Raw genomic sequence first — 27540 nt, 5'->3', positions numbered from 1 at the left:
TCGTCTAAAAGAGGCAGTCTGTCTGTGTGTCTGATAACACAGTTGTATATTATTTTTTTTCTTGGTGTCCGAATAAATTGTGATATATTAATACAAAAAGTGATATTAACTGTTGTTTCATTGTTAAAAACATTTTGGTTTGATAATTTACAGCTACAAAGTCATCGTGTTCGTATATTTATGGACTTCTATTCTAGTTTCATTTTCACCTGTATATGAAGTGACGGAGCATCCTCTTAATGTGATAAATTGCCAACGCTCAGATAATGAATAAATTTTGAGAACAAAAAGTGAATTTTGTGATGATTTTGGTTTATTTACAATACTGTTCATTATTTTCGGTAAACAAAGCGACATAACGTTGTCATAAATGTTAACGCGTGACGAACAATGTTAGACAACGGAGATTTAATTATGCTAACATTACTTTTAGGGCCAGCTCATTTTAACTTAAGGACATAAATAAACCGCATCTGATCTTAGTCTATTTCGGATTTAGTTTCAATGCATTGTATGTGAGAGCTTAACATTGACATTAAAATATTCAAATCTGAAGAGTTTGGTGCAACAATGTTTCGTGGAGTATTTATGCTAATCGTTGGCCTCATCAACATTAAATGTGAGTATTACTATAATAATCATATCCTGATAGTGTAACAATGTGAACATCTAATTACGTATTCCATTATAAATTCTGCAGCAATTAAAATTTAGCGTGTTTCCCATCTATGCTTGAGGTTAATTGAAATGTATACAGCTGATTGTTGTGAATGTTAATGGATAAGTCTGATCACTGTCCCTGATTTGCATAACATTGTAGTTGACGGCAAAAGCAGATACAATCATGAAGATTCTTTCAAAAGATCAGTGCTCAATATACATTATTTTTCTCATGTATACAATGTAACTATCTTCACACTATTTTTGTTATTTATTTATCTTTTGAGTGGGTAATAGAACTGATTACAATATTTCAAGCCTTTTAAAAGATTCAGATTAATATTCAACATATTAATTAAGTAATTTGAACACAAACGTATTCCTCATTACATGATCAAAAGAGTAATTCAAGTATACATATACACAGAAAAAAACATGCACGAGTATCTCATTAAGTAATTAAGATAAGGCTGCATCTTAACCGCTAATGATGCATCACATATAAATGAAGGATTTAACGTAAATGATGCGTACTATATGCATATCTTCATTGATCAAGTTGCGTTTTCATTGACATGCAGAAAAAAACACTTCATGATTGAATTTTCATTCTTTAAGATGTAAACGGTGAATGTTTTAATGGAATAGGCGAATGCAATTGGTATTTATGTAAAGTTATATTAAACTTCAATACTTAATTTGTTTCCATGCTCCAAACCATGGTTTCAATTACACATAATTGTTATCATCCAAAAACAAGCATGGTATTTCCAGAACATTAATTATCAAATTACACATCACATTTTAAAAATGCCAGAAATAATCTTACACAAAGAGTATATAAATCAAGATAAGGCATATTTTTTAACTGAAAGTTCAGTAGAACAGCCAGGATTCTGATAAGCCATTAAGCATAGCAGGTGCAGGTTGGAGGATTGAATGAATTTTGCAAAAAGGTGGATTTATTCAACAGTCACACATAAAATAAACTTGCATGACATCGTATTACAAGCACACGTTTTTAACGTAATTATACGACGATATAATTGACGTTGACGTTATAAATTTTAACGTCGGGTTGCTCCGCCATATCGTTGGTACATGTTTTAAATTTATTGTAACTTTTTTACTGTTATATGTATGGAATCGAAATTTTAGAGTGAAATGGAATAAAAGATGTAGTAAATCCGTACTAAATTTCATTATAATACAATGAGCCTTTCAAAAGGAATGCGTTCAATCCGGGAACTTTCCGAACATACCTCGTATATCATATATTATCTTGAATGTGTTTTCTTGTCATTTGACATTTATTACACCCTGTCATGAAATGCAGATCTAGAACGAGTTTTTAAAATACTTGGTTCCACTCTAATTACCTTGTAGAACAGAGTAGTGAACTAAACGACCATTTTACATTATTTTCTCATGTTTTGTATATTGAAACAAAACAAAACAGAACAACATAGATATATTTCAAATTACCATTATGTAGCATATCGCGTCAATGACCAGCCGACCGGGTTTATAGCCTAACGCAGTATGTGTATGGCCCAACCGACCGGGTTTATAGCCTAACGCAGTATGTGTATGGCCCAACCGATCTATTTATAGCCTAACGCAGTATGTGTATGGCCCAACCGATCTATTTATAGCCTAACGCAGTATGTGTATTGCCCAACCGATCTATTAATAGCCTAACGCAGTATGTGTATGGCCCAACCGACCGGGTTTAAAGCCTAACGCAGTATGTGTATGGCCCAACCGACCGGGTTTATAGCCTAACGCAGTATGTGTATGGACCAACTGACCGGGTTTATAGCCTAACGCAGTATGTGTATGGCCCAACCGACCGGGTTTATAGCCTAACGCATTATGTGTATGGCCCAAACCGGCCAGGTTTATAGCCTAACGCAGTATGTGTATGGCCCAACCGACCGGGTTTATGGCCTAAAGCAGCATGTGTATGGCCCAACTGACCGGGTTTATAGCCTAACGCAGTATGTGTATGGCCCAACCGACCGGGTTTATAGCCTAACGCAGTATGTGTATGGACCAACTGACCGGGTTTATAGCCTAACGCAGTATGTGTATGGCCCAACCGATCTATTTATAGCCTAACGCAGTATGTGTATGGCCCAACCGATCTATTTATAGCCTAACGCAGTATGTGTATTGCCCAGCCGATCTATTGATAGCCTAACGCAGTATGTGTATGGCCCAACCGACCGGGTTTAAAGCCTAACGCAGTATGTGTATGGCCCAACCGACCGGGTTTATAGCCTAACGCATTATGTGTATGGCCCAAACCGGCCAGGTTTATAGCCTTACGCAGTATGTGTATGGCCCAACCGACCGGGTTTATGGCCTAAAGCAGCATGTGTATGGCCCAACCGACCGGGTTTATAGCCTAACGCATTATGTGTATGGCCCAAACCGGCCAGGTTTATAGCCTTACGCAGTATGTGTATGGCCCAACTGACCGGGTTTATAGCCTAACGCAGTATGAGTATGGACCAACTGACCGGGTTTATAGCCTAACGCAGTATGTGTATGGCCCAACCGACCGGGTTTAAAGCCTAACGCAGTATGTGTATGGCCCAACCGACCGGGTTTATAGCCTAACGCATTATGTGTATGGCCCAAACCGGCCAGGTTTATAGCCTTACGCAGTATGTGTATGGCCCAACTGACCGGGTTTATAGCCTAACGCAGTATGAGTATGGCCCAACCGATCTATTTATAGCCTAACGCAGTATGTGTATGGCCCAACCGACCGGGTTTATAGCCTAACGCAGTATGTGTATGGCCCAACCGACCGGGTTTATGGCCTAAAGCAGCATGTGTATGGCCCAACTGACCGGGTTTATGGCCTAAAGCAGCATGTGTATGGCCCAACCGACCGGGTTTATGGCCTAAAGCAGCATGTGTATGGCCCAACCGACCGGGTTTATAGCCTAACGCAGTATGTGTATGGCCCAACCGATCTATTTATAGCCTAACGCAGTATGTGTATGGCCCAACCGATCTATTTATAGCCTAACGCAGTATGTGTATTGCCCAACCGATCTATTAATAGCCTAACGCAGTATGTGTATGGCCCAACCGACCGGGTTTAAAGCCTAACGCAGTATGTGTATGGCCCAACCGACCGGGTTTATAGCCTAACGCAGTATGTGTATGGACCAACTGACCGGGTTTATAGCCTAACGCAGTATGTGTATGGCCCAACCGATCTATTTATAGCCTAACGCAGTATGTGTATTGCCCAACCGATCTATTAATAGCCTAACGCAGTATGTGTATGGCCCAACCGACCGGGTTTAAAGCCTAACGCAGTATGTGTATGGCCCAACCGACCGGGTTTATAGCCTAACGCATTATGTGTATGGCCCAAACCGGCCAGGTTTATAGCCTAACGCAGTATGTGTATGGCCCAACCGACCGGGTTTATGGCCTAAAGCAGTATGTGTATGGCCCAACTGACCGGGTTTATAGCCTAACGCAGTATGTGTATGGCCCAACCGATCTATTTATAGCCTAACGCAGTATGTGTATTGCCCAACCGATCTATTTATAGCCTAACGCAGTATGTGTATTGCCCAACCGACCTATTTATAGCCTAACGCAGTATGTGTATGGCCCAACCGACCGGGTTTATAGCCTAACGCATTATGTGTATGGCCCAAACCGGCCAGGTTTATAGCCTAACGCAGTATGTGTATGGCCCAACCGACCGGGTTTAAAGCCTAACGCAGTATGTGTATGGCCCAACCGACCGGGTTTATAGCCTAACGCAGTATGTGTATGGCCCAACCGACCGGGTTTATAGCCTAACGCAGTATGTGTATGGCCCAACCGACCGGGTTTATAGCCTAAAGCAGCATGTGTATGGCCCAACTGACCGGGTTTATAGCCTAACGCATTATGTGTATGGCCCAACCGGCCAGGTTTATAGCCTAACGCATTATGTGTATGGCCCAAACCGGCCAGGTTTATAGCCTAACGCAGTATGTGTATGGCCCAACCGACCGGGTTTAAAGCCTAGCGCATTATGTGTATGGCCCAACCGGCCGGGTTTATAGCCTAACGCAGTATGTGTATGGACCAACCGACCGGGTTTATAGCCTAACGCAGTATATGTATGGCCCAACCGATCTATTTATAGCCTAACGCAGTATGTGTATGGCCCAACCGATCTATTTATAGCCTAACGCAGTATGTGTATGGCCCAACCGATCTATTTATAGCCTAACGCAATATGTGTATTGCCCAACCGATCTATCAATAGCCTAACGCAGTATGTGTATGGCCCAACCGACCGGGTTTAAAGCCTAACGCAGTATGTGTATGGCCCAACTGACCGGGTTTATAGCCTAACGCAGTATGTGTATGGACCAACCGACCGGGTTTATAGCCTAACGCAGTATGTGTATGGCCCAACCGACCGGGTTTATAGCCTAACGCAGTATGTGTATGGACCAACCGACCGGGTTTATAGCCTAACGCAGTATATGTATGGCCCAACCGACCGGGTTTATAGCCTAACGCAGTATGTGTATGGCCCAACCGACCTATTTATAGCCTAACGCATTATGTGTATGGCCCAACCGACCGGGTTTATAGCCTAACGCAGTATGTGTATGGCCCAACCGACCTATTTATAGCCTAACGCATTATGTGTATGGCCCAATCGACCGGGTTTATAGCCTAACGCAGTATGTGTATGGCCCAACCGACCTATTTATAGCCTAACGCATTATGTGTATGGCCCAATCGACCGGGTTTATAGCCTAACGCAGTATGTGTATGGCCCAACCGACCGGTTTTATAGCCTAACGCAGTATGTGTATGGCCCAACCGACCGGGTTTAAAGCCTAACGCAGTATGTGTATGGCCCAACTGACCGGGTTTATAGCCTAACGCATTATGTGTATGGACCAACCGACCGGGTTTATAGCCTAACGCAGTATGTGTATGGCCCAACCGACCTATTTATAGCCTAACGCATTATGTGTATGGCCCAATCGACCGGGTTTATAGCCTAACGCAGTATGTGTATGGCCCAACCGACCGGTTTTATAGCCTAAAGCAGTATGTGTATGGCCCAACCGACCGGGTTTATAGCCTAACGCAGTATGTGTATGGCCCAACCGACCGGGTTTATAGCCTAACGCATTATGTGTATGGCCCAAACCGGCCAGGTTTATGGCCTAAAGCAGTATGTGTATGGCCCAAACGACCGGGTTTATAGCCTAACGCATTATGTGTATGGACCAACCGACCGGGTTTATAGCCTAACGCAGTATGTGTATGGACCAACTGACCGGGTTTATAGCCTAACGCAGTATGAGTATGGACCAACTGACCGGGTTTATAGCCTAACGCAGTATGTGTATGGACCAACCGACCGGGTTTATAGCCTAACGCATTATGTGTATGGACCAACCGACCGGGTTTATAGCCTAACGCAGTATGTGTATGGACCAACTGACCGGGTTTATAGCCTAACGCAGTATGAGTATGGACCAACTGACCGGGTTTATAGCCTAACGCAGTATGTGTATGGACCAAATGACCGGGTTTATAGCCTAACGCAGTATGTGTATGGACCAAATGACCGGGTTTAAAGCCTAACGCAGTATGAGTATGGACCAACCGACCGGGTTTATAGCCTAACGCAGTATGTGTATGGACCAACTGACCGGGTTTATAGCCTAACGCAGTATGTGTATGGACCAAATGACCGGGTTTAAAGCCTAACGCAGTATGTGTATGGACCAACTGACCGGGTTTATAGCCTAACGCAGTATGTGTATGGACCAACTGACCGGGTTTATAGCCTAACGCAGTATGTGTATGGCCCAACTGACCGGGTTTATAGCCTAACGCAGTATGTGTATGGACCAACTGACCGGGTTTATAGCCTAACGCAGTATGTGTATTGCCTAAACCGGTCGGGTTTATGGCCGTAAGCAGTATGTGTATGGACCAACTGACCGGGTTTATAGCCTAACGCAGTATGTGTATTGCCAAACTGACCGGGTTTAAAGCCTAACGCAGTATGTGTATGGCCCAACTGACCGGGTTTATAGCCTAACGCAGTATGTGTATGGACCAACTGACCGGGTTTAAAGCCTAACGCAGTATGTGTATGGCCCAACCAACCGGGTTTATAGCCTAACGCAGTATGTGTATGGACCAACTGACCGGGTTTAAAGCCTAACGCAGTATGTGTATGGCCCAACTGACCGGGTTTATAGCCTAACGCAGTATGTGTATGGACCAAACCGGTCGGGTTTATGGCCTGAAGCAGTATGTGTATGGCCCAGCTGACCGGGTTTATAGCCTAACGCATTATGTGTATGGCCCAACCGACCGGGTTTATAGCCTAACGCAGTATGTGTATGGCCCAACTGACCGGGTTTAAAGCCTAACGCAGTATGTGTATGGACCAAACCGGTCGGGTTTATGGCCGTAAGCAGTATGTGTATGGACCAACTGACCGGGTTTAAAGCCTAACGCAGTATGTGTATGGCCCAACCAACCGGGTTTATAGCCTAACGCAGTATGTGTATGGACCAACTGACCGGGTTTAAAGCCTAACGCAGTATGTGTATGGCCCAACTGACCGGGTTTATAGCCTAACGCAGTATGTGTATGGACCAAACCGGTCGGGTTTATGGCCTGAAGCAGTATGTGTATGGCCCAGCTGACCGGGTTTATAGCCTAACGCATTATGTGTATGGCCCAACCAACCGGGTTTAAAGCCTAACGCAGTATGTGTATGGCCCAACTGACCGGGTTTATAGCCTAACGCAGTATGTGTATGGACCAAACCGGTCGGGTTTATGGCCGTAAGCAGTATGTGTATGGACCAACTGACCGGGTTTATAGCCTAACGCATTATGTGTATGGCCCAACCAACCGGGTTTATAGCCTAACGCAGTATGTGTATGGCCCAACTGACCGGGTTTAAAGCCTAACGCAGTATGTGTATGGCCCAACTGACCGGGTTTATAGCCTAACGCAGTATGTGTATGGACCAAACCGGTCGGGTTTATGGCCTGAAGCAGTATGTGTATGGACCAACTGACCGGGTTTATAGCCTAACGCAGTATGTGTATTGCCCAAACCGGTCGGGTGTATGGCCTAACGCAGTATGTGTATGGCCCAACTGACCGGGTTTATAGCCTAACGCAGTATGTGTATTGCCCAAACCGGTCGGGTTTATGGCCTGAAGCAGTATGTGTATGGCCCAACTGACCGGGTTTATAGCCTAACGCAGTATGTGTATGGACCAACTGACCGGGTTTATAGCCTAACGCAGTATGTGTATGGACCAACTGACCGGGTTTAAAGCCTAACGCAGTATGTGTATTGCCCAAACCGGTCGGGTTTATGGCCTGAAGCAGCATGTGTATGGACTAACTGACCGGGTTTATAGCCTAATGCAGCATGTGTATGTCCAAAACCGGCCGGGTTTATAGCCTGAAGCAGTATGAGTATGGACCAACTGACCGGGTTTATAGCCTAACGCAGTATGTGTATTGCCCAACCGACCGGGTTTAAAGCCTAACGCAGTATATGTATGGCCCAACCGACCGGGTTTATAGCCTAACGCAGTATGTGTATGGCCCAACCGACCGGGTTTATAGCTTAACGCAGTATGTGAATGGCCCAACCGACCGGGTTTATAGCCTAACGCAGTATGTGTATGGCCAACCGACCGGGTTTATAGCTTAACGCAGTATGTGTATGGCCCAACCGACCGGGTTTATAGCCTAACGCAGTATGTGTATGGCCCAACCGACCGGGTTTATGGCCTAAAGCAGTATGTGTATTGCCCAATCCGGCCGGGTTTATGGCCTAACGCAGTATGTGTATTGCCCAAACCGGCCGGGTTTATGGCCTAACGCAGTTTGTGTATTGCCCAAACCGGCCGGGTTTATGGCCTAACGCAGTATGTGTATGGCCCAACCGACCGGGTTTATGGCCTAACGCAGTATGTGTATTGCCCAAACCGGCCGGGTTTATGGCCTAACGCAGTATGTGTATGGCCCAACCGACCTATTTATAGCCTAACGCAGTATGTGTATTGCCCAAACCGGCCGGGTTTATGGCCTAACGCAGTATGTGTATGGCCCAATCGACCTATTTATAGCCTAACGCAGTATGTGTATGGCCCAACCGACCGGGTTTATAGCCTAACGCAGTATGTGTATGGCCCAATCGACCTATTTATAGCCTAACGCAGTATGTGTATGGCCCAACCGACCTATTTATAGCCTAACGCAGTATGTGTATGGCCCAACCGACCGGGTTTATAGCCTAACGCAGTATGTGTATGGCCCAATCGACCTATTTATAGCCTAACGCAGTATGTGTATGGCCCAACCGACCGGGTTTATAGCCTAACGCAGTATGTGTATGGCCCAACCGACCGGGTTTATAGCCTAACGCAGTATGTGTATGGCCCAACCGACCTATTTATAGCCTAACGCAGTATGTGTATTGCCAAACCGACCGGTTAATAGCCTATCGCAATATGCTTATGACCCAACCGACCTAGTTTATAGCATATTGCAGCATGCGTTCGACCCAACCGACCACGTTAATAGCCTTACGTAGTATGTGTATGACCCAACCTGACCCCATTACAACAAACAGCAAAAACGTCTGTCTCCGCTGTGAAAGTACAACATTAAGCATATCATCTTATAGTTTTATCAATCATACAACACTTTGTTCCAAGTTTGCTTATCAATCAGACCCAGGGAATTCAGTTTCACGTAAGATGTATGTAAACATCTGTATTCATGACACTAGGGTGGTTAAAACCCCGGACATTTCTACAAACTCTGTACCGGCACCTCATAAATATTCAAACTCTGGACGTTTTCAATGACGTAAACAAAACAGGGAATGCGTAGATTCTCCGGTTTTCAAATAAATGCAATGAAAGAGCAAATTGAATAAACTACCAAACAGTTAGGCAAGGCAGCAGAAATAATGTGACACAAACTTAAGACCGTCAACCTCCGACCGTTCTACGTTATAAGATTGTTAAAAAAAGTTTGGTCATGGGGCCACGAATGACTTTTAAACACTGTGGCAGCGGGAAGAAGCTTAAACTTTGCAAATGATAGGGACCTGGTGCGGTATTCCGAAAAAAAACTTAATTTATTAACTTTGGTCTGATTCAAAATACATTCATGTTAAAAACAAGGATACTATTTTTTTAAATTTGACTATGAAAAATTCAGGAAATTGACATAATATGTTTTATGATTACCGACCCTGGCGTTTTGCAGTTTGTAAGCTTGTTGTAATATGACAAATAAAGTTGATCGCAGTTGACCAGTTTCGTAGTATCTTCTTGTCGCTTTTAGGTACCAAAATTGCTATTTTGATTATGAAAGAAACGTTAATAATTAAGCTGGAGCTACTATAGTCGATTACTCGGCACTGTTTATCTCATGTTTTGATCATATTGGTTGCTGGTTTAAAATGCGCCATAGACGGAATACGAGGTTAATTGCTGTCACCTGTTATTACAGGTCATTTGTCTCATTCGGACAATTTTAAATGGCGGATAAATAACAAACATGTTATTACCTATATGGTTTGGCTTCAGGGCCTAGTAAAAGGACAAATTAAAGATACATCACCAGAAGTCATCGTGTACATTCAGACATAAAAACGTTTGAAACTCATTTTCCAGTTCATTGTAGTTATGACGACATACTCAATTGGCACTTATTGTTACTTAAACGTTTAAAGCATTTTAACGAAGACTATCTGGTTTAGTCTGTACAAGTGGAGAACTTGATAAAGCTGCACACTCACAGATGATTGACAGTTTTCGGCATTTGTTTTATTTTTTGTCTTAGTAACAGCTGATTTTGCACCAATGCCTTCAATCCCGTCAAATAAGATAAATCACACTAAAACAGGCCGCAATCTCCTGGAAAATTGTCGAATATTTCTTTTCTATTACAGCGTAAGTTACGCTTTTAGCCATAAAACATTTCGAAACTGCGATGTAATCTTTAGTAAGCAGTCTTATATCACTGTTTTCCAGACATTTGCACACAAGTTGCCTCATTCCAAGACAAACAAAAGTTGTCAAACCTGCCAATCTGTGCGGGTACAGCTTTGAGTAGTTGCCTCAAGTAGTTTGTTTGTTTGTGTTGATATGATATTGAAATGGATGGATGTTTACGAGTTGAAGTAAATTATTCATGTTTATCCTTCCATTAACATCACAATGGTTCTATAATGAAGTTCAAGTGTATCACTACACCAGGAAGAAAAATAATGTAAACTAGAACACACTGCAATGTCAAGTGTTAAATGTACTATATAAATATGAACTAAAGGGCGCTACCTCTGCAGGCTTTAAGTATTATTGCCGGAAACGATATTGTTCAAGTTTACTAATTACATCAAGTGAAACAAACCAGCAGTTAAAGGGGAACTTGTATTTATGTCCCATGTAATGCAGCTCTTATTTTAAATAAAACCCAGTTCTGCTGCCGTTGATAATTTATTCAATATAATACACTAACATGTACAATAATACTGATTCATTATAACATATATAACCCTAACACTATAAGCACAAATTATGCTAAAAAAGAGTGACAGTGTTGTTTTATTTGAAAAGTATTTTTTTAGAATAATATGTAACAAAACTATTTTTTTAATCACATAACAAAAATGATTGCACAGAACATTATTACACAAGAGCAATATCATGACGTTATTCGTTTTTGATAATAATAATAATAATAATAATAATAATAATAATAATAATAATAATAATAATAATAATAATAATACGAAGGTTACACATTTAGACATATGAGAATATATATTCTAATTTTCAATGTGTTTTTGTGTTTATAACGACGAGCTATATATTATGTCTGTTCTGTTATGTTGCTTTAAACACCACAATGAGTGGAGAATATGTTTGTTTGTTTTGTTTTGCGTTCTCTCATGAAAGTAAACAAAATGCTTATTTCAATACTTAAACAATATCATCAAAACTTCAGATAAGAGCTCTGTTGTTTATAACTCCTTACAAATGTGAGAGAAAATGCTCTATTTTCCCGAAAAGTGTAAGTTATACTATATATGCATCAACACTAGGTAACATTTAACTATTTTAAGCTGTGGTTATAAGATTCTATTCAAGTGATATGGTGTTTGTTAAAAAAATACGCAAATTAACTGAATTCTATCAAAGTTTAACGAATAGATACAACACAAAATATGTTCTTGAGTCCAATTAAAAGAAAAAAATACATTTATTAATTGTAGTAGGTCTAATTAAGCATTTTACTTCTCAATACATCCGTTAGACGACAGTACGACCGATCAAACTCATTTACTTTAACCTATTTGAACACTCAGATTGAAAAAAAAAAGAAGAAAAAAAAGAGATGGCATATAATATCTTCATTATTTTGTCTGTTTCTTGTGGTTTTGAAGCAAAACAAAAATATTTTTGTAACCTTGAAAAAACATGCAAGTGCATTGACCCCTTCTGTATATCTGTGCCGTCTGTCTTGACAAGATCACGAGCAAGATGCATACGATTTTTTTAAGCTGCACTCTCACAGATTGAACGTTTTGACAACTTTTTTTATTTTTTTTGTCTTGAAACGAGCCAATTTATGCGAAAATGCATATAAACCAGTCATGTAAGACTGCTTACAAAAATTAGATTGCAGATTATTAAATTGAAGTTCAATAAATGGTGTTTTATTTATTTTTCGTAAACCGTTAGTAACGGTTTAAGCCATAAAACCTTAATTTACGAACGGAAATATGAAAATCTGCGACCTGATCTTTTGTCAGCAATCTTTTATAACTGGTTTGCAGATATTTACGCAAAAATTGGCTCATTCCAAGACAAATAATAAAAAAAACTTGTAAAACCGGTAATTCTGTGAGAGTGCAGCTTTTAAGGGACTTTGATGTTGGCAGCATTATGTAATGACAAACCTTTTACGCATAATAGCATGTCAGTTAGGCGTGACAGCATTAGATTTCACAACATAAGACAGTTGTTGCGTTCCATATTCTGACCCTATTAAACTTGAACGAGTCGCTTTAAGCTTGTTCGTTCCTCATGATATTGGCACTTATCTTTGTATTTCGTCCATGGATGATAATAATTATCTTTCGAAATCGTACAAAACTGATAGAAATGTATTTATTCTTGAACGAAAATGAAACCAGTGCGTGCAACAATCTTAGGTAGATAAAATAGATATGTTCATTAATAATAATGTTAATGTAAGATGAAAGAAGACAAATGAAGTCCCGGAAACATGGAATATCACTCAGTCTTGATGATTCAAGGTCAGATGCATATCGGACCATAACTTGGCCTTTATCCTTACCACAATGTTGTATTAAGTTATTAACTATAATACAGTCGAACCTCGTTGGCTCGAACTCATAGGGATTGGCTAAAATACATCGAGCCTAAAATAATTCGAGCCAATGCTTACATTCAGTATATTTTAAGTACTTTAAAGAAATCGGTCTTTCGCATTCTGTTCGAGCCAACGAGGAATTCCAGCCAAGCGAATTCGAGCCAACGGGGTTCGATTGTATCTACACATTATTCATTTGAATGGTACGTTCAAAAATCGTAGTATACATGTTATTTAGTTGTGTTTGTATTAAATAATCTGTAACCAGTTCCTGATTTGAGGAATATCTGTTTGAAGGTCTTGTTTGTCCTAAAAGCATTATGGTAGTGCGTTGATGGATGAGCTGTTATACTCAAAGTGATTAAAGTTCATTTAACTCAGTGTTTAATTTAAACAATATTTTATGAACAATCCAAATAATAAGTTGTATGTGTTGTACTGCGATGAAGTTTTGCTCGTGCGTAAATGATGGTAATTAAACTACCACACAAGCAATTTATTTAGTCACAGTTCAAAAATCAGTGAACAGTTAAAGGTGACTTCGATCAAAACATCAGAATATTGTTGTTAAAACGAAAGTTTAAAACGCAAGTAACTTTATATCACATCATTAAAAACAAACAAGATGTCCGCCTCTCAACCAAGAGGTCAATATATATTCAAGACCCGTCAGGGGCACGTGCACTCAGATTCCGTCTCAAAGAGGACAGTACTAAGTGCTGGTTTTTATACCATTTACCATTCATTTCATACAGGAGCGATTCATAGCAACACAATTATCATGCGGAACTCCTCGGCCATTTTCCTCCGAAAACAACCCCGGTACAACAGGAGACGAAGTTCGTAGATTTTAAATAATAGTACAAGTAAAGTGTATTACTTAAGTAAACTTGATTGCCAATGAAGTGTATGATTGCATAAATAATTAAGATTCCCAAGTAAAGTCATAAAATTTAACTGTTAAATTAAAGTTACTACGCGATCAACTGGTAGCGTAGTTAAGTATAAAGATTTCCTACATTGTAAACCGTTCATATACACTCGAGGTTGTTTTCGATGAAAAAGAGCCGAGGATTTCCGAATGAATAATTATGGCTGTATTCACAATCAAGCTAAAACGTGAGTTACTTACACTTCTAGCCCCTTCCTGTACTCACAAACACACTTAACTATTATTCCAGGGTTCATATTGTTATCCCACTTAAGTTAATATGTTTTATTGATTTAAATAATGAACTTTATGTATGTTTGAGAGACACACATCGGAAGTAATACAAAAAAACTAAATGACGGGGATTATTTTATTGTATTGCCATCTGATAACGATCTAAAAGAAGCTGCTTTAAAGTACCAATTTCATTTATAAGTTTTTATTACTAATGTTCTGATGATTCATTGCACCATCTGTCTCCCTGTGGAGCATGTGCAACTTTTAACAGTATATGTGCACCATTTTATTAGCTTTTCTGGCAGAGGGCAGATTGCTTTGTCAGAATTCACAAAAATTACTGGTACTCCCTACACTGCTCGCCAAAAATTTTAAACGTCACAATAGAAACATTCTATACACTAAACGTGATGCAGATGCTACGTTTTTAGCCATTTCAAGACGATAATAAAAAAGATGTTTTATTTTGAGTGTATAATACACACAACATAATTTCATAAACATGGTATTTTGGGAATCACCTTGTCCGTCCGTCCGTCCTGGCCCTCCTTGGCTATACTTTTCTCCATATGTTTTGAGGTATTGACATATATTGACTGTGTTGAGGAGAAGGGCTGTGCAAAAGTAACATTATTTCGTGTATGGTATTTTAAGAATCATTGCCCTTGATGATTTTTATACTTTTTTACATTTTTACATATATTTTATACCCCCTTCACCTTGTGGTGATTGACGCTTTTTTCATTATATATTTCTGCACTCTCCTAACACTGATACTATTGAAGGTTATACTATATAGTCAATACATGACCCATAATTATCTTGCTACACTGATACTATTGAAGGTTATACTATATAGTCAATACATGACCCATAATTATCCTGCTACACTGATACTATTGAAGGTTATACTATATAGTCAATACATGACCCATAATTATCCTGCTACACTGATACTATTGAAGGTTATACTATATAGTCAATACATGACCCATAATTATCCTGCTATGCATACAACAAAGGTCAACCTGTCAGTCAACACAATTAAAAACTGTCCTATGCTTTTGAAAGAAAAAATCAATACAAAGAATCATGCCTTATGTTGTAGTCCTTATTTCTGTTTATTATAACTTAGTACCATTAACTTAATTGATGCCTTCTTATCGATTAAGGACATTCAATGAGCATACATCACTCCCAGTGATAATACATCTTAATAGAAGAAGGTGGTAGAAGGGATATTAACCTTATTCCGTGATAACTTTAGTTAGAACTGAGATAAATTGCTAAGATAGTGTATATTTGATTTACTATCATATATTTATTTGTATGAACGATGACGTTCTTTATATATGCGACTTGCTGTGTATACTCTTACGTATTGCCTAAATGACGTGTTGTATATATACGACGTGTTGTGTATACTCGAACATATTGCCTATAAGACGTGTTGTATATATTCGATTTGTTATGTATACTCGAACGTATTGCCTATAAGACGTGTTGTATATATACGACGTGTTGTGTATACTCGAACGTATTGCCTATAAGACGTGTTGTATATATTCGATTTGTATTGTATACCCTTACGTATTGCCTATAAGACGTGTTGTATATATTCGATTTGTTATGTATACTCGTACGTATTGCCTATAAGACGTGTTGTATATATTCGATTTGTTATGTATACTCGTACGTATTGCCTATAAGACGTGTTGTATATATTCGATTTGTTATGTATACTCGTACGTATTGCCTATAAGACGTGTTGTATATATTCGATTTGTTATGTATACCCTTACGTATTGCCTATAAGACGTGTTGTATATATTCGATTTGTTATGTATACTCGTACGTATTGCCTATAAGACGTGTTGTATATATTCGATTTGTTGTGTATACTCGTACGTATTGCCTATAAGACGTGTTGTATATATTCGATTTGTTATGTATACCCTTACGTATTGCCTATAAGACGTGTTGTATATATTCGATTTGTTATGTATACTCGTACGTATTGCCTATAAGACGTGTTGTATATATACGATTTGTTATGTATACTCGTACGTATTGCCTATAAGACGTGTTGTATATATACGACTTGCTGTGTATACTCGTACGTATTGCCTATAAGACGTGTTGTATATATTCGATTTGTTATGTATACTCGTACGTATTGCCTATAAGACGTGTTGTATATATACGACTTACTGTGTATACTCGTACGTATTGCCTATAAGACGTGTTGTATATATACGACTTGCTGTGTATACTCGTACGTATTGCCTATAAGACGTGTTGTATATATTCGATTTGTTATGTATACCCTTACGTATTGCCTATAAGACGTGTTGTATATATTCGATTTGTTATGTATACCCTTACGTATTGCCTATAAGACGTGTTGTATATATTCGATTTGTTATGTATACCCTTACGTATTGCCTATAAGACGTGTTGTATATATACGATTTGTTATGTATACTCGGACGTATTGCCTATAAGACGTGTTGTATATATACGATTTGTTATGTATACTCGTACGTATTGCCTATAAGACGTGTTGTATATATTCGATTTGTTATGTATACTCGTACGTATTGCCTATAAGACGTGTTGTATATATTCGACTTACTGTGTATACTCGTACGTATTGCCTATAAGACGTGTTGTATATATACGACTTACTGTGTATACTCGTACGTATTGCCTATAAGACGTGTTGTATATATACGATTTGTTATGTATACCCTTACGTATTGCCTATAAGACGTGTTGTATATATTCGATTTGTTATGTATACCCTTATGTATTGCCTATAAGACGTGTTGTATATATTCGATTTGTTATGTATACCCTTACGTATTGCCTATAAGACGTGTTGTATAAATTCGATTTGTTATGTATACTCGTACGTATTGCCTATAAGACGTGTTGTATATATACGACTTGCTGTGTATACTCGTACGTATTGCCTATAAGACGTGTTGTATATATTCGATTTGTTATGTATACTCGTACGTATTGCCTATAAGACGTGTTGTATATATACGACTTACTGTGTATACTCGTACGTATTGCCTATAAGACGTGTTGTATATATACGACTTGCTGTGTATACTCGTACGTATTGCCTATAAGACGTGTTGTATATATTCGATTTGTTATGTATACTCGTACGTATTGCCTATAAGACGTGTTGTATATAAACGACTTACTGTGTATACTCTTACGTATTGCCTAAATGACGTGTTGTATATATTCGATTTGTTATGTATACTCGTACGTATTGCCTATAAGACGTGTTGTATATATTCGATTTACTGTGTATACTCTTACGTATTGCCTAAATGACGTGTTGTATATATTCGATTTGTTATGTATACTCGTACGTATTGCCTATAAGACGTGTTGTATATATACGACTTACTGTGTATACTCTTACGTATTGCCTAAATGACGTGTTGTATATATTCGATTTGTTATGTATACTCTTACGTATTGCCTATAAGACGTGTTGTATATATTCGATTTGTTATGTATACCCTTACGTATTGCCTATAAGACTTGTTGTATATATACGATTTGTTATGTATACTCGTACGTATTGCATATAAGACGTGTTGTATATATACGACTTGCTATGTATACTCGTACGTATTGCCTATAAGACGTGTTGTATATATATGACTTATTATGTATACTCGTACGTATTGCCTATAAGACGTGTTGTATATATTCGATTTGTTATGTATACTCGTACGTATTGCCTATAAGACTTGTTGTATATATACGATTTGTTGTGTATACTCGTACGTATTGCCTATAAGACGTGTTGTATATATACGATTTGTTGTGTATACTCGTACGTATTGCCTATAAGACGTGTTGTATATATAAGACTTGCTGTGTATACTCGCACGTATAACATGTAAGACGTGTTGTATATATACGACTTGCTGTGTATACTCGCACGTATAACATGTAAGACGTGTTGTATATATACGACTTGCTGTGTATACTCGCACGTATAACATGTAAGACGTGTTGTATATATACGACTTGCTGTGTATACTCGCACGTATAATATGTAAGACGTGTTGTATATATACGACTTGCTGTGTATACTCGCACGTATAACATGTAAGACGTGTTGTATATATACGACTTGCTGTGTATACTCGCACGTATAACATGTAAGACGTGTTGTATATATACGACTTGCTGTGTATACTCGCACGTATAACATGTAAGACGTGTTGTATATATACGACTTGCTGTGTATACTCGCACGTATAACATGTAAGACGTGTTGTATATATACGACTTGCTGTGTATACTCGCACGTATAACATGTAAGACGTGTTGTATATATACGACTTGCTGTGTATACTCGCACGTATAACATGTAAGACGTGTTGTAAATTCTCGTCCGTATTTTATATAAGGCGTGTTTTACATTAGACGTGTTATATAATCTTTATAAACGTGTTATACGAATAAATACGATTTGTGCTGTATGCTCAGACAAGGAGGGTACACGTACGTTTATATAACATGATATATAGACAAAGATATAAGTTAACAGAACATCATAGACCATGGTATACCAATTATATGCAATAACACAAAAGTAAAAATAAATGTTATCATTCCTTGCGTATCTCCAATCGTTTACATTACATGACAGTAAAAACGTGACAATAAACTCGAATTTCATTGCATCCTTTTGTTATCGTATCCGTCGTTAAGACACTAAAATTGTATCACTGGGATGATAGGTAATAAACAAATGGGCGTGCGGTTTTATTTTGAAATTCATACCATTTTGTCAGTCTGTGAATGACCAAAAGTATTGCGCGTTTTCGCTTAAAATATGAGTTTTGTGCATACTTGGTGGTTAAGGAAAGTCATCAAAATGACAATGATTTTAACTATTTTGTAAATGTATAAGCAAACATAACTAAAAATGCCATCTGATCAAATAACAATGAACATTATGAAATATACGAAGTGAAGTAATGCAATACCAATATATGTTAGTAAAAATATTTGAAATAAAACAATCATCAAAATGTATACATGTGACTTATACATACCCTGGTACATATTGATTATGCACCAGTCAATTGAAACCACGCCCCCCCCCCCCCCGCTCCGGGGAATAGCGGAGTCTTTGACTTTCGGTCCAGCCAATCCCAGGTAAAATCCCCGTCCTGCGGGAACAAACTGTTGGTAAAATCCCTGCCAAATGCCCCCGCACCCCGAGAACATCCTGTAATTTGAAACTGACTTTCAAACTGGGAGAGAGTCAGGATGAGGCGCCATTTCTTTTAAAATATCTCGCGAGATCTCGTTAAACTCCGGGGAAAGCCTGGCTAAAACGCGGACAAATCCCGTTTAAAGAACGGATATTTCTCGGCACAAAGCCGTGGCCCTGCTGTTTTTGGCGCGAGAACAAAACCATCGCATACACCCGGCCTATTTCCCCCACTATCCCCGGTATATCCCCGAACCTGGGTGGGGGTGATGGTGGTGGGGTGGGTGGGTGGGGGTCGTGTCACAGTCACAATTGACTGGTGCATTTCACGCTTATGCGCATGCGTGCACTATTGTTTTTGTCACTGTTACTAGTGAACGTAAACATAAAAGCAATCCTTGTACGCATTATTCGTACATATTGGATGTTGGTACTAGAAATATATTTCGTTTTCAGCAAATATCAAAATCCATCTGTTTGTCTTTCAGATATTAAGGCAACATGTCTTGAGAACCTTCCCGGAGTGAACGCATCGAAAGGTAAGTTGAGATGATTTGGTCTGACGTTGAATTGACGCCAAACTCACCAAAACGGTTACTGGTGATCATTACCAACAACAATGAGCGTTAGTGGACCTTTTAAACATTTGGACATTCATTATGTAGAGTCGCCTAAACAAAATAAACATCAAAAGACTGAGGCGGCTGTCTTTATGGACTAGATGAACATATCCAATAAAACAATGATTGACCCGTGGTGGAAGTCATCATAAGAAACGTGAGCAGTAGTAAGATGCACTCTTACTCTCAAATAAGATGTACCAACAATAATACAATTGATTTGATATACCAAAAAGGATGAATAAATGGCGAAAAAAATGGTTTTTATAAAGGATACCGATTTTAATTTGAAAGAAAGGTGCAGGGAACATGGTACCTTATGAGACTATAGTAGATCAGAGTAAATCTTTTAGCACTCACCAATCATTTAAATTTTTATAAATGCATTATTTAGTAAGTAGCTAAATCTATATCACTCAAAATTTATGTTTCTTATGCATGTGTATGTATTGAATTTGAATAAGTGTCACTTTAAACGCGATTTTGTGTTGTCTATATGGCTTTACATTCGTTATCATAATAATAAAATTATTTTTTAAAAACTTATATCCCTCCAGTGGCCATAATGTGCCGGGGGTCCAGTGCAAGTGGTACGATGGTTTATATAGACACGTCACTCGCCGGAACGACCACGCTGGAGACTGGCCTTCCCTGCACGTGCACCGTGACTACGCAAGTTGCCAAGACAACCAAGGTGTACTCCGACTTCAACGGTGTAGACAAGTCCTTGTAAGTACGTAATGGGCGTTTTAAAAGACATCGTAGACAGTTCACGAACGATAGGCAAACATGTGCTTAAAATATGGAACTATTGTTTCTCAGACATTGTAATGGTTGTGTTATCAAGACTCAATGGCTGTACGTTATGTTCATCTTGTACAAGCTATGCACAAGTCAATTGTTAACCAGCCGTAAGTCAAAGTCCCCCTGCACCCTAGGTCCGGGGAATAGCGGGGACTTTGACTAACGGTCCAGCCAATCCCAGGGGAAAATCCCGGTGCGAGGCCACCTGGAAGGTAAAAACATGTCCCATTTACGCTATCCTGGTATACCACCGGACCTGTGGTGGGTGTGGTTACAGTTAACTGGTGCACTACATGCATATAATCTGAACACCAGTAGATATACATGTACCCGGCATTAACACTACAACATACTGGTCCAGTGTTCGTCGGCAAACAACACTGAAATGTAAATGTAAACCTATAGTTATTTTTTGTAGATGTGGTACAGCAGTAGAATTCGCCATTGATTCGTTGGGACACAAAGTGGCCAACCCATGCTACGACCACATGTTCACGTTCTCCCCCACCCACTCCAATAAGCTGTATGTCAGTTTGCGTAAGGACAGCCCGCCGTACATGTCTGATTACTGCCTTCAGCTGGAACCATGTGAGTTGCCTAATTGATAAAAACTTATTAGTTTCATTACTAGTATCGACAGTATCGAATTGTATATTTAAATTTTAAGCACTCAAATATTTGATAAGTGAACTAGAGAGAGAGAGAGAGAGAGAGAGAGAGAGAGAGAGAGAGAGAGAGAGAGAGATTATAATGATTTGGGAAATGGGGTGGAATATAGGCATATGTGGTCAATAAACTGTTGATAAGCCGGATGGAGTATATAAGAGCCCGTGAAGCAGAAGAACAGTTGGTATGGAAGGATTCAGGCGTGTTGTTGGAGCTAGAAGAACATTGACTGGATTGCGAGGGAGAAGGTTGAATTGTAGAGGAAGAAGAGCAACGGGTAGTTCTGTTGGTAGAATGGAATACAGGAACATCCAGACAGTTTGTTTCGGCCGTTAGTTGACAAAAACATTCGATTAAACCAAGATGTCGTGCTTGCCAACGATTCTGTATTTCTATTTGTATTGAATTTAATCAAATCAAATATTTTTTACAGAAAGTCAGAAAGTCATAAAGCAAGAAAATGTAAAAGTATGTAAAGCGGATGTAAGTAAAGCTGGAGGTAGGGAGGTAGAGAGGAAGTTAAGTAGAAAGTTTAGAACTGGTTTGAAAGTGAGTTATATGGGATTTAAAGGAAGTGAATTTTGGCAGACATTGAGATTGATATACCACATACATGTATGTCGGTGTAGTATAGCTTAAAATGATATAACTTCTTTTCATATAAGATAGTTTTTTATCTCGAACAATGTGCACTATTCAGTAGGATGCGGCACTGGCAAGTTCCAATGTGGTGATGGGAGCTGCATCAGCTCTACCTACGTGTGTGACGACTCACCAGACTGTGCTGACGAGTCGGATGAACGCAGCTGTGGTAAACACAAATCAGTCTTTTATAAGTAGTAAATAGAAAATATAGAAAATAAATAAATAAATAAATAAATAAATAAATAAATAAATAAATAAATAAATAAATAAATAAATAAATAAATAAATAAATAAATAAATAAAATAAATAAATAAATAAATAAATAAACATTTAAAGATGTGGAAGTAGCGAGTGCGGTGTTTTTATTGTTGTCTTCAATTAACACATACTAGTATTATTCAAATAAATGATACACATACTGAAATATCACACTTGCAGGTTTTATCATCACATATTTTCAGACATTCCAACGTGTGTAGAGGGACAAATATTATGTCCCAGCAACAAATACTGCATGGCTCCAGATGCACGCTGCAATAACGTGACTAACTGCCCTGATGAATCAGATGAGCAAAACTGTGACGGTAAGGTTACAACTCCCCACCCAATATGCCCCCATAATATCCGCAAACACTGTCCTTTTATCTACATCCCCTCTTACCCCCACCATTCCAAGCACACAAACAGAACGTAAATAGTCATGACCCCACTATTTGTCACCTTCCGCTGCCCGTTTCCATAGCTTTACACCCTCTGTCGCCTTTGACCATTAACACACCCGGCCTCACTGACACTTTGCACTCCAAAGTCGTACTCTCGCCCCCTCCCCGCCCCCTCTACCCTTCCTCTCACATGTAGTATCCCCATTTCTCATTGTGCACCATCATCCCCCATGTCACTGGTCAAGCTACACGGCGTTCAATTTTTGCTGTTCCTTTCCATCACCCGCACAATGTTTTGTGGTCATCCAGCAATATATGTTTTGCTTAGCCTACGCACTCCGCTTGGTTCTGGGTTGAATTATTTCTTTCCTGTTGTCTCTTTCTTTCTTAGTCACTGCCAAGGTCGACGTCATTTCCTCATCTCTTACGTAAAATTTTTGGTATAAGAGTATTCTCCTTATTAAAACACATTTAAAATGTTTTAAACGTATTTTTGTAAACTTGCGTTTCTATCTTATATGTATATATACTTTCAGGTTCTGTTTCTGGGACAGGCGGTGTATCGTCAGGTACGTTGTCAAGATTCCAAAAATAATTTGATATGTATTATCGTCAAGAAGGCCAAGCAAATAACAAACAGTCAAATGCTATGTTTGAATGAATGGACCTACACAGTGATTATACTAGTATCTCAGGAATTAACAGCTACAAACGTTTACGCCTTTAACGATGAAAATTTTATGTTCTTTGATTTCATTCGCAGATTCAATAGAACCGCTGGTGATAGTTACTTGCGCGGAAAGTGAATACCTGCCAACAACAACGACAACTACAACCACAACAACAACAACAACCCCGACGACAACAACTCCGACGACAACAACCCCGACGACAACAACTCCGACAACAACAATCCCGACGACAACAACTCCGACGACAACAACTCCGACAACAACAACCCCGACGACAACAACTCCGACGACAACCACCCCAACAACAACAACCCCGACGACAACCACCCCAACAACAACAACCCCGACGACAACCACCCCAACAACAACAACAACTCCGACGACAACCACCCCAACAACAACAACTCCGACGACAACCACCCCAACAACAACAACTCCGACGACAACCACCCCAAAAACAACAACTCCGACGACAACCACCCCAACAACAACAACTCCGACGACAACCACCCCAAAAACAACAACTCCGACGACAACCACCCCAAAAACAACAACTCCGACGACAACCACCCCAACAACAACAACTCCGACGACAACCACCCCAACAACAACAACTCCGACGACAACCACCCCAAAAACAACAACTCCGACGACAACCACCCCAACAACAACAACTCCGACGACAACCACCCCAACAACAACAACAGCTCCAACGACAACAACCCCAACAAATGAAATGTCGTCTTCCACACCATCATCATCTGCTACACAAACTTCAAGTTTAGTTACTTCTACAGTAAAGCCTACAAATCCAACATCCGCGTCACAGGCGAGTTCCAGCTCCGGACCGACGACACCTTTACCAATAAAAACATCAACAAAATCTCCAACAACACGGCAGGGTCAGTTCAAATTTAAGACAAAATGTTCAGTTAAAAGTTATAATTTCTATAAAAACAACAGCAAAAATTCGAACGATACGGCAAAATGTTTCTTTTAAGTTGTAAAATAATAATAAACTTGTTTTTCTAGGGATCTATTTTGGGGATTGTCCACACTAAGTACATTGGTGTTCTCTCTTGTTTCAGGTACGGAAGTTTCAACCACAAAGTCAGGAGGCGGTCTCACAACGAAAGAAGGTGAATAGCTGATTTTTTTTTTATTATTATGCAAGAAGTATTTATACCTAGTAGTAGCGTAGTACACATGTATATCCACATTGAAATACTTCAAAAAACGTAATTATTTTTGATAAACGAAAAAATGTTCATCCCAATATAATTCCTTTGAATTAAGGGCAATACATTAATCTTAATTCACAAGGAATTTACTGGGCTGAACGTTTATACCTTTATCAAAAATAGTTTTCTAACTACACGTTTTGCGTTTTTAAAGTCGCTTAGTGTACTTGATGCATATTTTAGTCAAGTTTTTCTGGGTAAGATTTTGGTTTCTATTTTGTTCACTTGCTATTAGTCGAGTTTGGATTTAGAACATATACAAAGCCTGCAGATGTTCTTTACAAGTATCATTATGTTAAACTAAGCTATTTAATTTAGCTGTATTGTAAGGCGCCATTAGTAATAAAAGAAACAATGTTTCAAGATATTCTTATTTATTTCCAGCGGTGATTGTAGGCTCCGTGTGCGGGTTTCTGTTTCTGATTCTACTGTTTAGCTGTATCATCATCTGGGTTCGCACCTCCGATTGGTGAGTATGGTTAGCACAATGAGGGGGGGGGGGCAATGATTGGGCAGGGTAACGGGTGTGAGTTGGGATGGATTCGGTCGGGCTGGAGGGGTAACGGGTATGAATGGGGATGGATTCGGGCGGGAGGGGTAACGGGTATGAGTGGGGAGGGATTCGGGCGGGAGGGGTAACGGGTATGAGTGGGAAGGGATTCGGGCGGGAGGGGTAACGGGTATGAGTGGGGAGGGATTCGGGCGGGATGGGTAACAGGTATGAGTGGGGAGGGATTCGGGCGGGATGGATAACGGGTATGAGTGGGGAGGTATTCGGGCGGGAGGGGTAACGGGTATGAGTGGGGAGGGATTCGGGCGGGAAGGATAACGGGTATGAATGGGGAGGGATTCGGGCGGGAGGGGTAACGGGAATGAGTGGGGAGGGATTCGGGCGGGATGGATAACGGGTATGAGTGGGGAGGTATTCGGGCGGGAGGGGTAACGGGTATGAGTGGGGAGGTATTCGGGCGGGAAGGATAACGGGTATGAATGGGGAGGGATTCGGGCGGGAAGGTTAACGGGTATGAGTGGGGAGGGATTCGGGCGGGATGGGTAACGGGTATGAGTGGGGAGGGATTCGGGCGGGAGAGGTAACGGGTATGAGTGGGGAGGGATTCGGGCGGAAGAGGTAACGGGTATGAGTGGGGAGGGATTCGGGTGGGAGGGGTAACGGGTATGAGTGGGGAGGGATTCGGGCCGGATGGGTAATGGGGGTATGATTGGGAGGGATTCGGGCGGGAGGGGTACCGGGTATGAGTGGGGAGGGATTCGGGCGGGAGTGGTAACGGGTATGAGTGGGAAGGGATTCGGGCGGGAGGGGTAACGGGTATGAGTGGGGAGGGATTCGGGCGGGATGGGTAACAGGTATGAGTGGGGAGGGATTCGGGCGGGATGGATAACGGGTATGAGTGGGGAGGTATTCGGGCGGGAGGGGTAACGGGTATGAGTGGGGAGGTATTCGGGCGGGAAGGATAACGGGTATGAGTGGGGAGAGATTCGGGCGGGAGGGGTAACGGGTATGAGTGGGGAGGGATTCGGGCGGGAAGGTTAACGGGTATGAGTGGGGAGGGATTCGGGCGGGATGGGTAACGGGTATGAGTGGGGAGGGATTCGGGCGGGAAGGGTAACGGGTATGAGTGGGGAGGGATCCGGGCGGGAGGGGTAACGGGGATTAGTGGGGAGGGATTCGGGCAGGAAGGATAACGGGTATGAGTGGGGAGGGATTCGGGCGGGAGAGGTAACGGGTATGAGTTGGGAGGGATTCGGGCGGGAAGGGTAACGGGTATGAGTGGGGAGGGATTCGGGCGGGAAGGGTAACGGGTATGAGTGGGGAGGGATTCGGGCGGGAGGGGTAACGGGTATGAGTGGGGAGGGATTCGGGCGGGAAGGGTAACGGGTATGAGTGGGGAGGGATTCGGGCGGGAAGGGTAACGGGTATGAGTGGGGATGGATTCGGGCGGGAGGGGTAACGGGTATGAGTGGGGATGGATTCGGGCGGGAGGGGTAACGGGTATGAGTGGGGAGGGATTCGGGCGGGAGGGGTAACGGGTATGAGTGGGGAGGGATTCGGGCGGGAGGGGTATCGGGAATGTGTAAGACTTGTAGGCGGGATGGGTTCCTGTTTCTTTTTTTTGACGATAGCACAATTGACTTGAGAGAAAAGTTATTGTAAAGCTATACACACATTCGATGTAAGAAATTATTAATTAAGGTATTTACTGCATTAAGAGTATTTATATACTCAGAAATCAATCAAACTTAGCCTAACAAATATTAAACAACGGTGTCATGATGAATTAATAAAATTGACAATTTCTTCTCCTTTTTCTCCTTTGAATAGTTATAAATATATAGAAATCTATAAAACTTCGGTATACAATCACTTTACATACATTGAATGACGGTGCCATGATGTATATTTTTAACTCTTTCTTCTCCTTTTTCAGGTATAAAAGGTAAGTTGTTTAACTATATACGTAGATTGAAATTCTTAAAAATACAGAACTCTTAAAGTATGAAGACTAGATAAAATGAAATTTGGCAACAAAGAAAGAACGTCTTACTTGAAAACGTTTGCAAATGAGACTAGTAATTTAGACCTCTCATTATTTAAAGATCTTCAATAGTATGTTTATGAGTATAAAACTCACCCCAATTTCCCAGGCTCA

The 27540-nt window shown here is 40.3% G+C and overlaps 1 protein-coding gene across 2 annotated transcripts; it reads left to right on the top strand.

Annotated features, from left to right (window-relative positions):
* Nucleotides 1–25368, top strand: LOC128238612 (mucin-2-like). Of its 2 annotated transcripts, none has more exons than XM_052954712.1 (10): nucleotides 1–619; nucleotides 20029–20079; nucleotides 20718–20889; nucleotides 21383–21552; nucleotides 22331–22441; nucleotides 22738–22860; nucleotides 23475–23507; nucleotides 23702–24532; nucleotides 24719–24769; nucleotides 25256–25368. In XM_052954712.1, exons 1-10 carry the CDS (start codon nucleotides 571–573, stop codon nucleotides 25342–25344), a joined length of 1680 nt encoding a protein of 559 aa, XP_052810672.1. In that variant the 5' UTR covers nucleotides 1–570; the 3' UTR covers nucleotides 25345–25368. The 2 variants fall into 2 exon arrangements, with proteins under 2 accessions (XP_052810672.1, XP_052810673.1); XM_052954713.1 differs by lacking the exon at nucleotides 1–619 and adding an exon at nucleotides 14189–14231.
* Nucleotides 25369–27540: the final 2172 nt, after the last annotated feature.

Source organism: Mya arenaria, chromosome 6 (assembly GCF_026914265.1).
Source record: "Mya arenaria isolate MELC-2E11 chromosome 6, ASM2691426v1".
In the NCBI taxonomy this organism is placed as follows: Eukaryota; Metazoa; Mollusca; class Bivalvia; order Myida; family Myidae; genus Mya; species Mya arenaria.
This window is presented reverse-complemented; position numbering and strand designations above follow the sequence as displayed.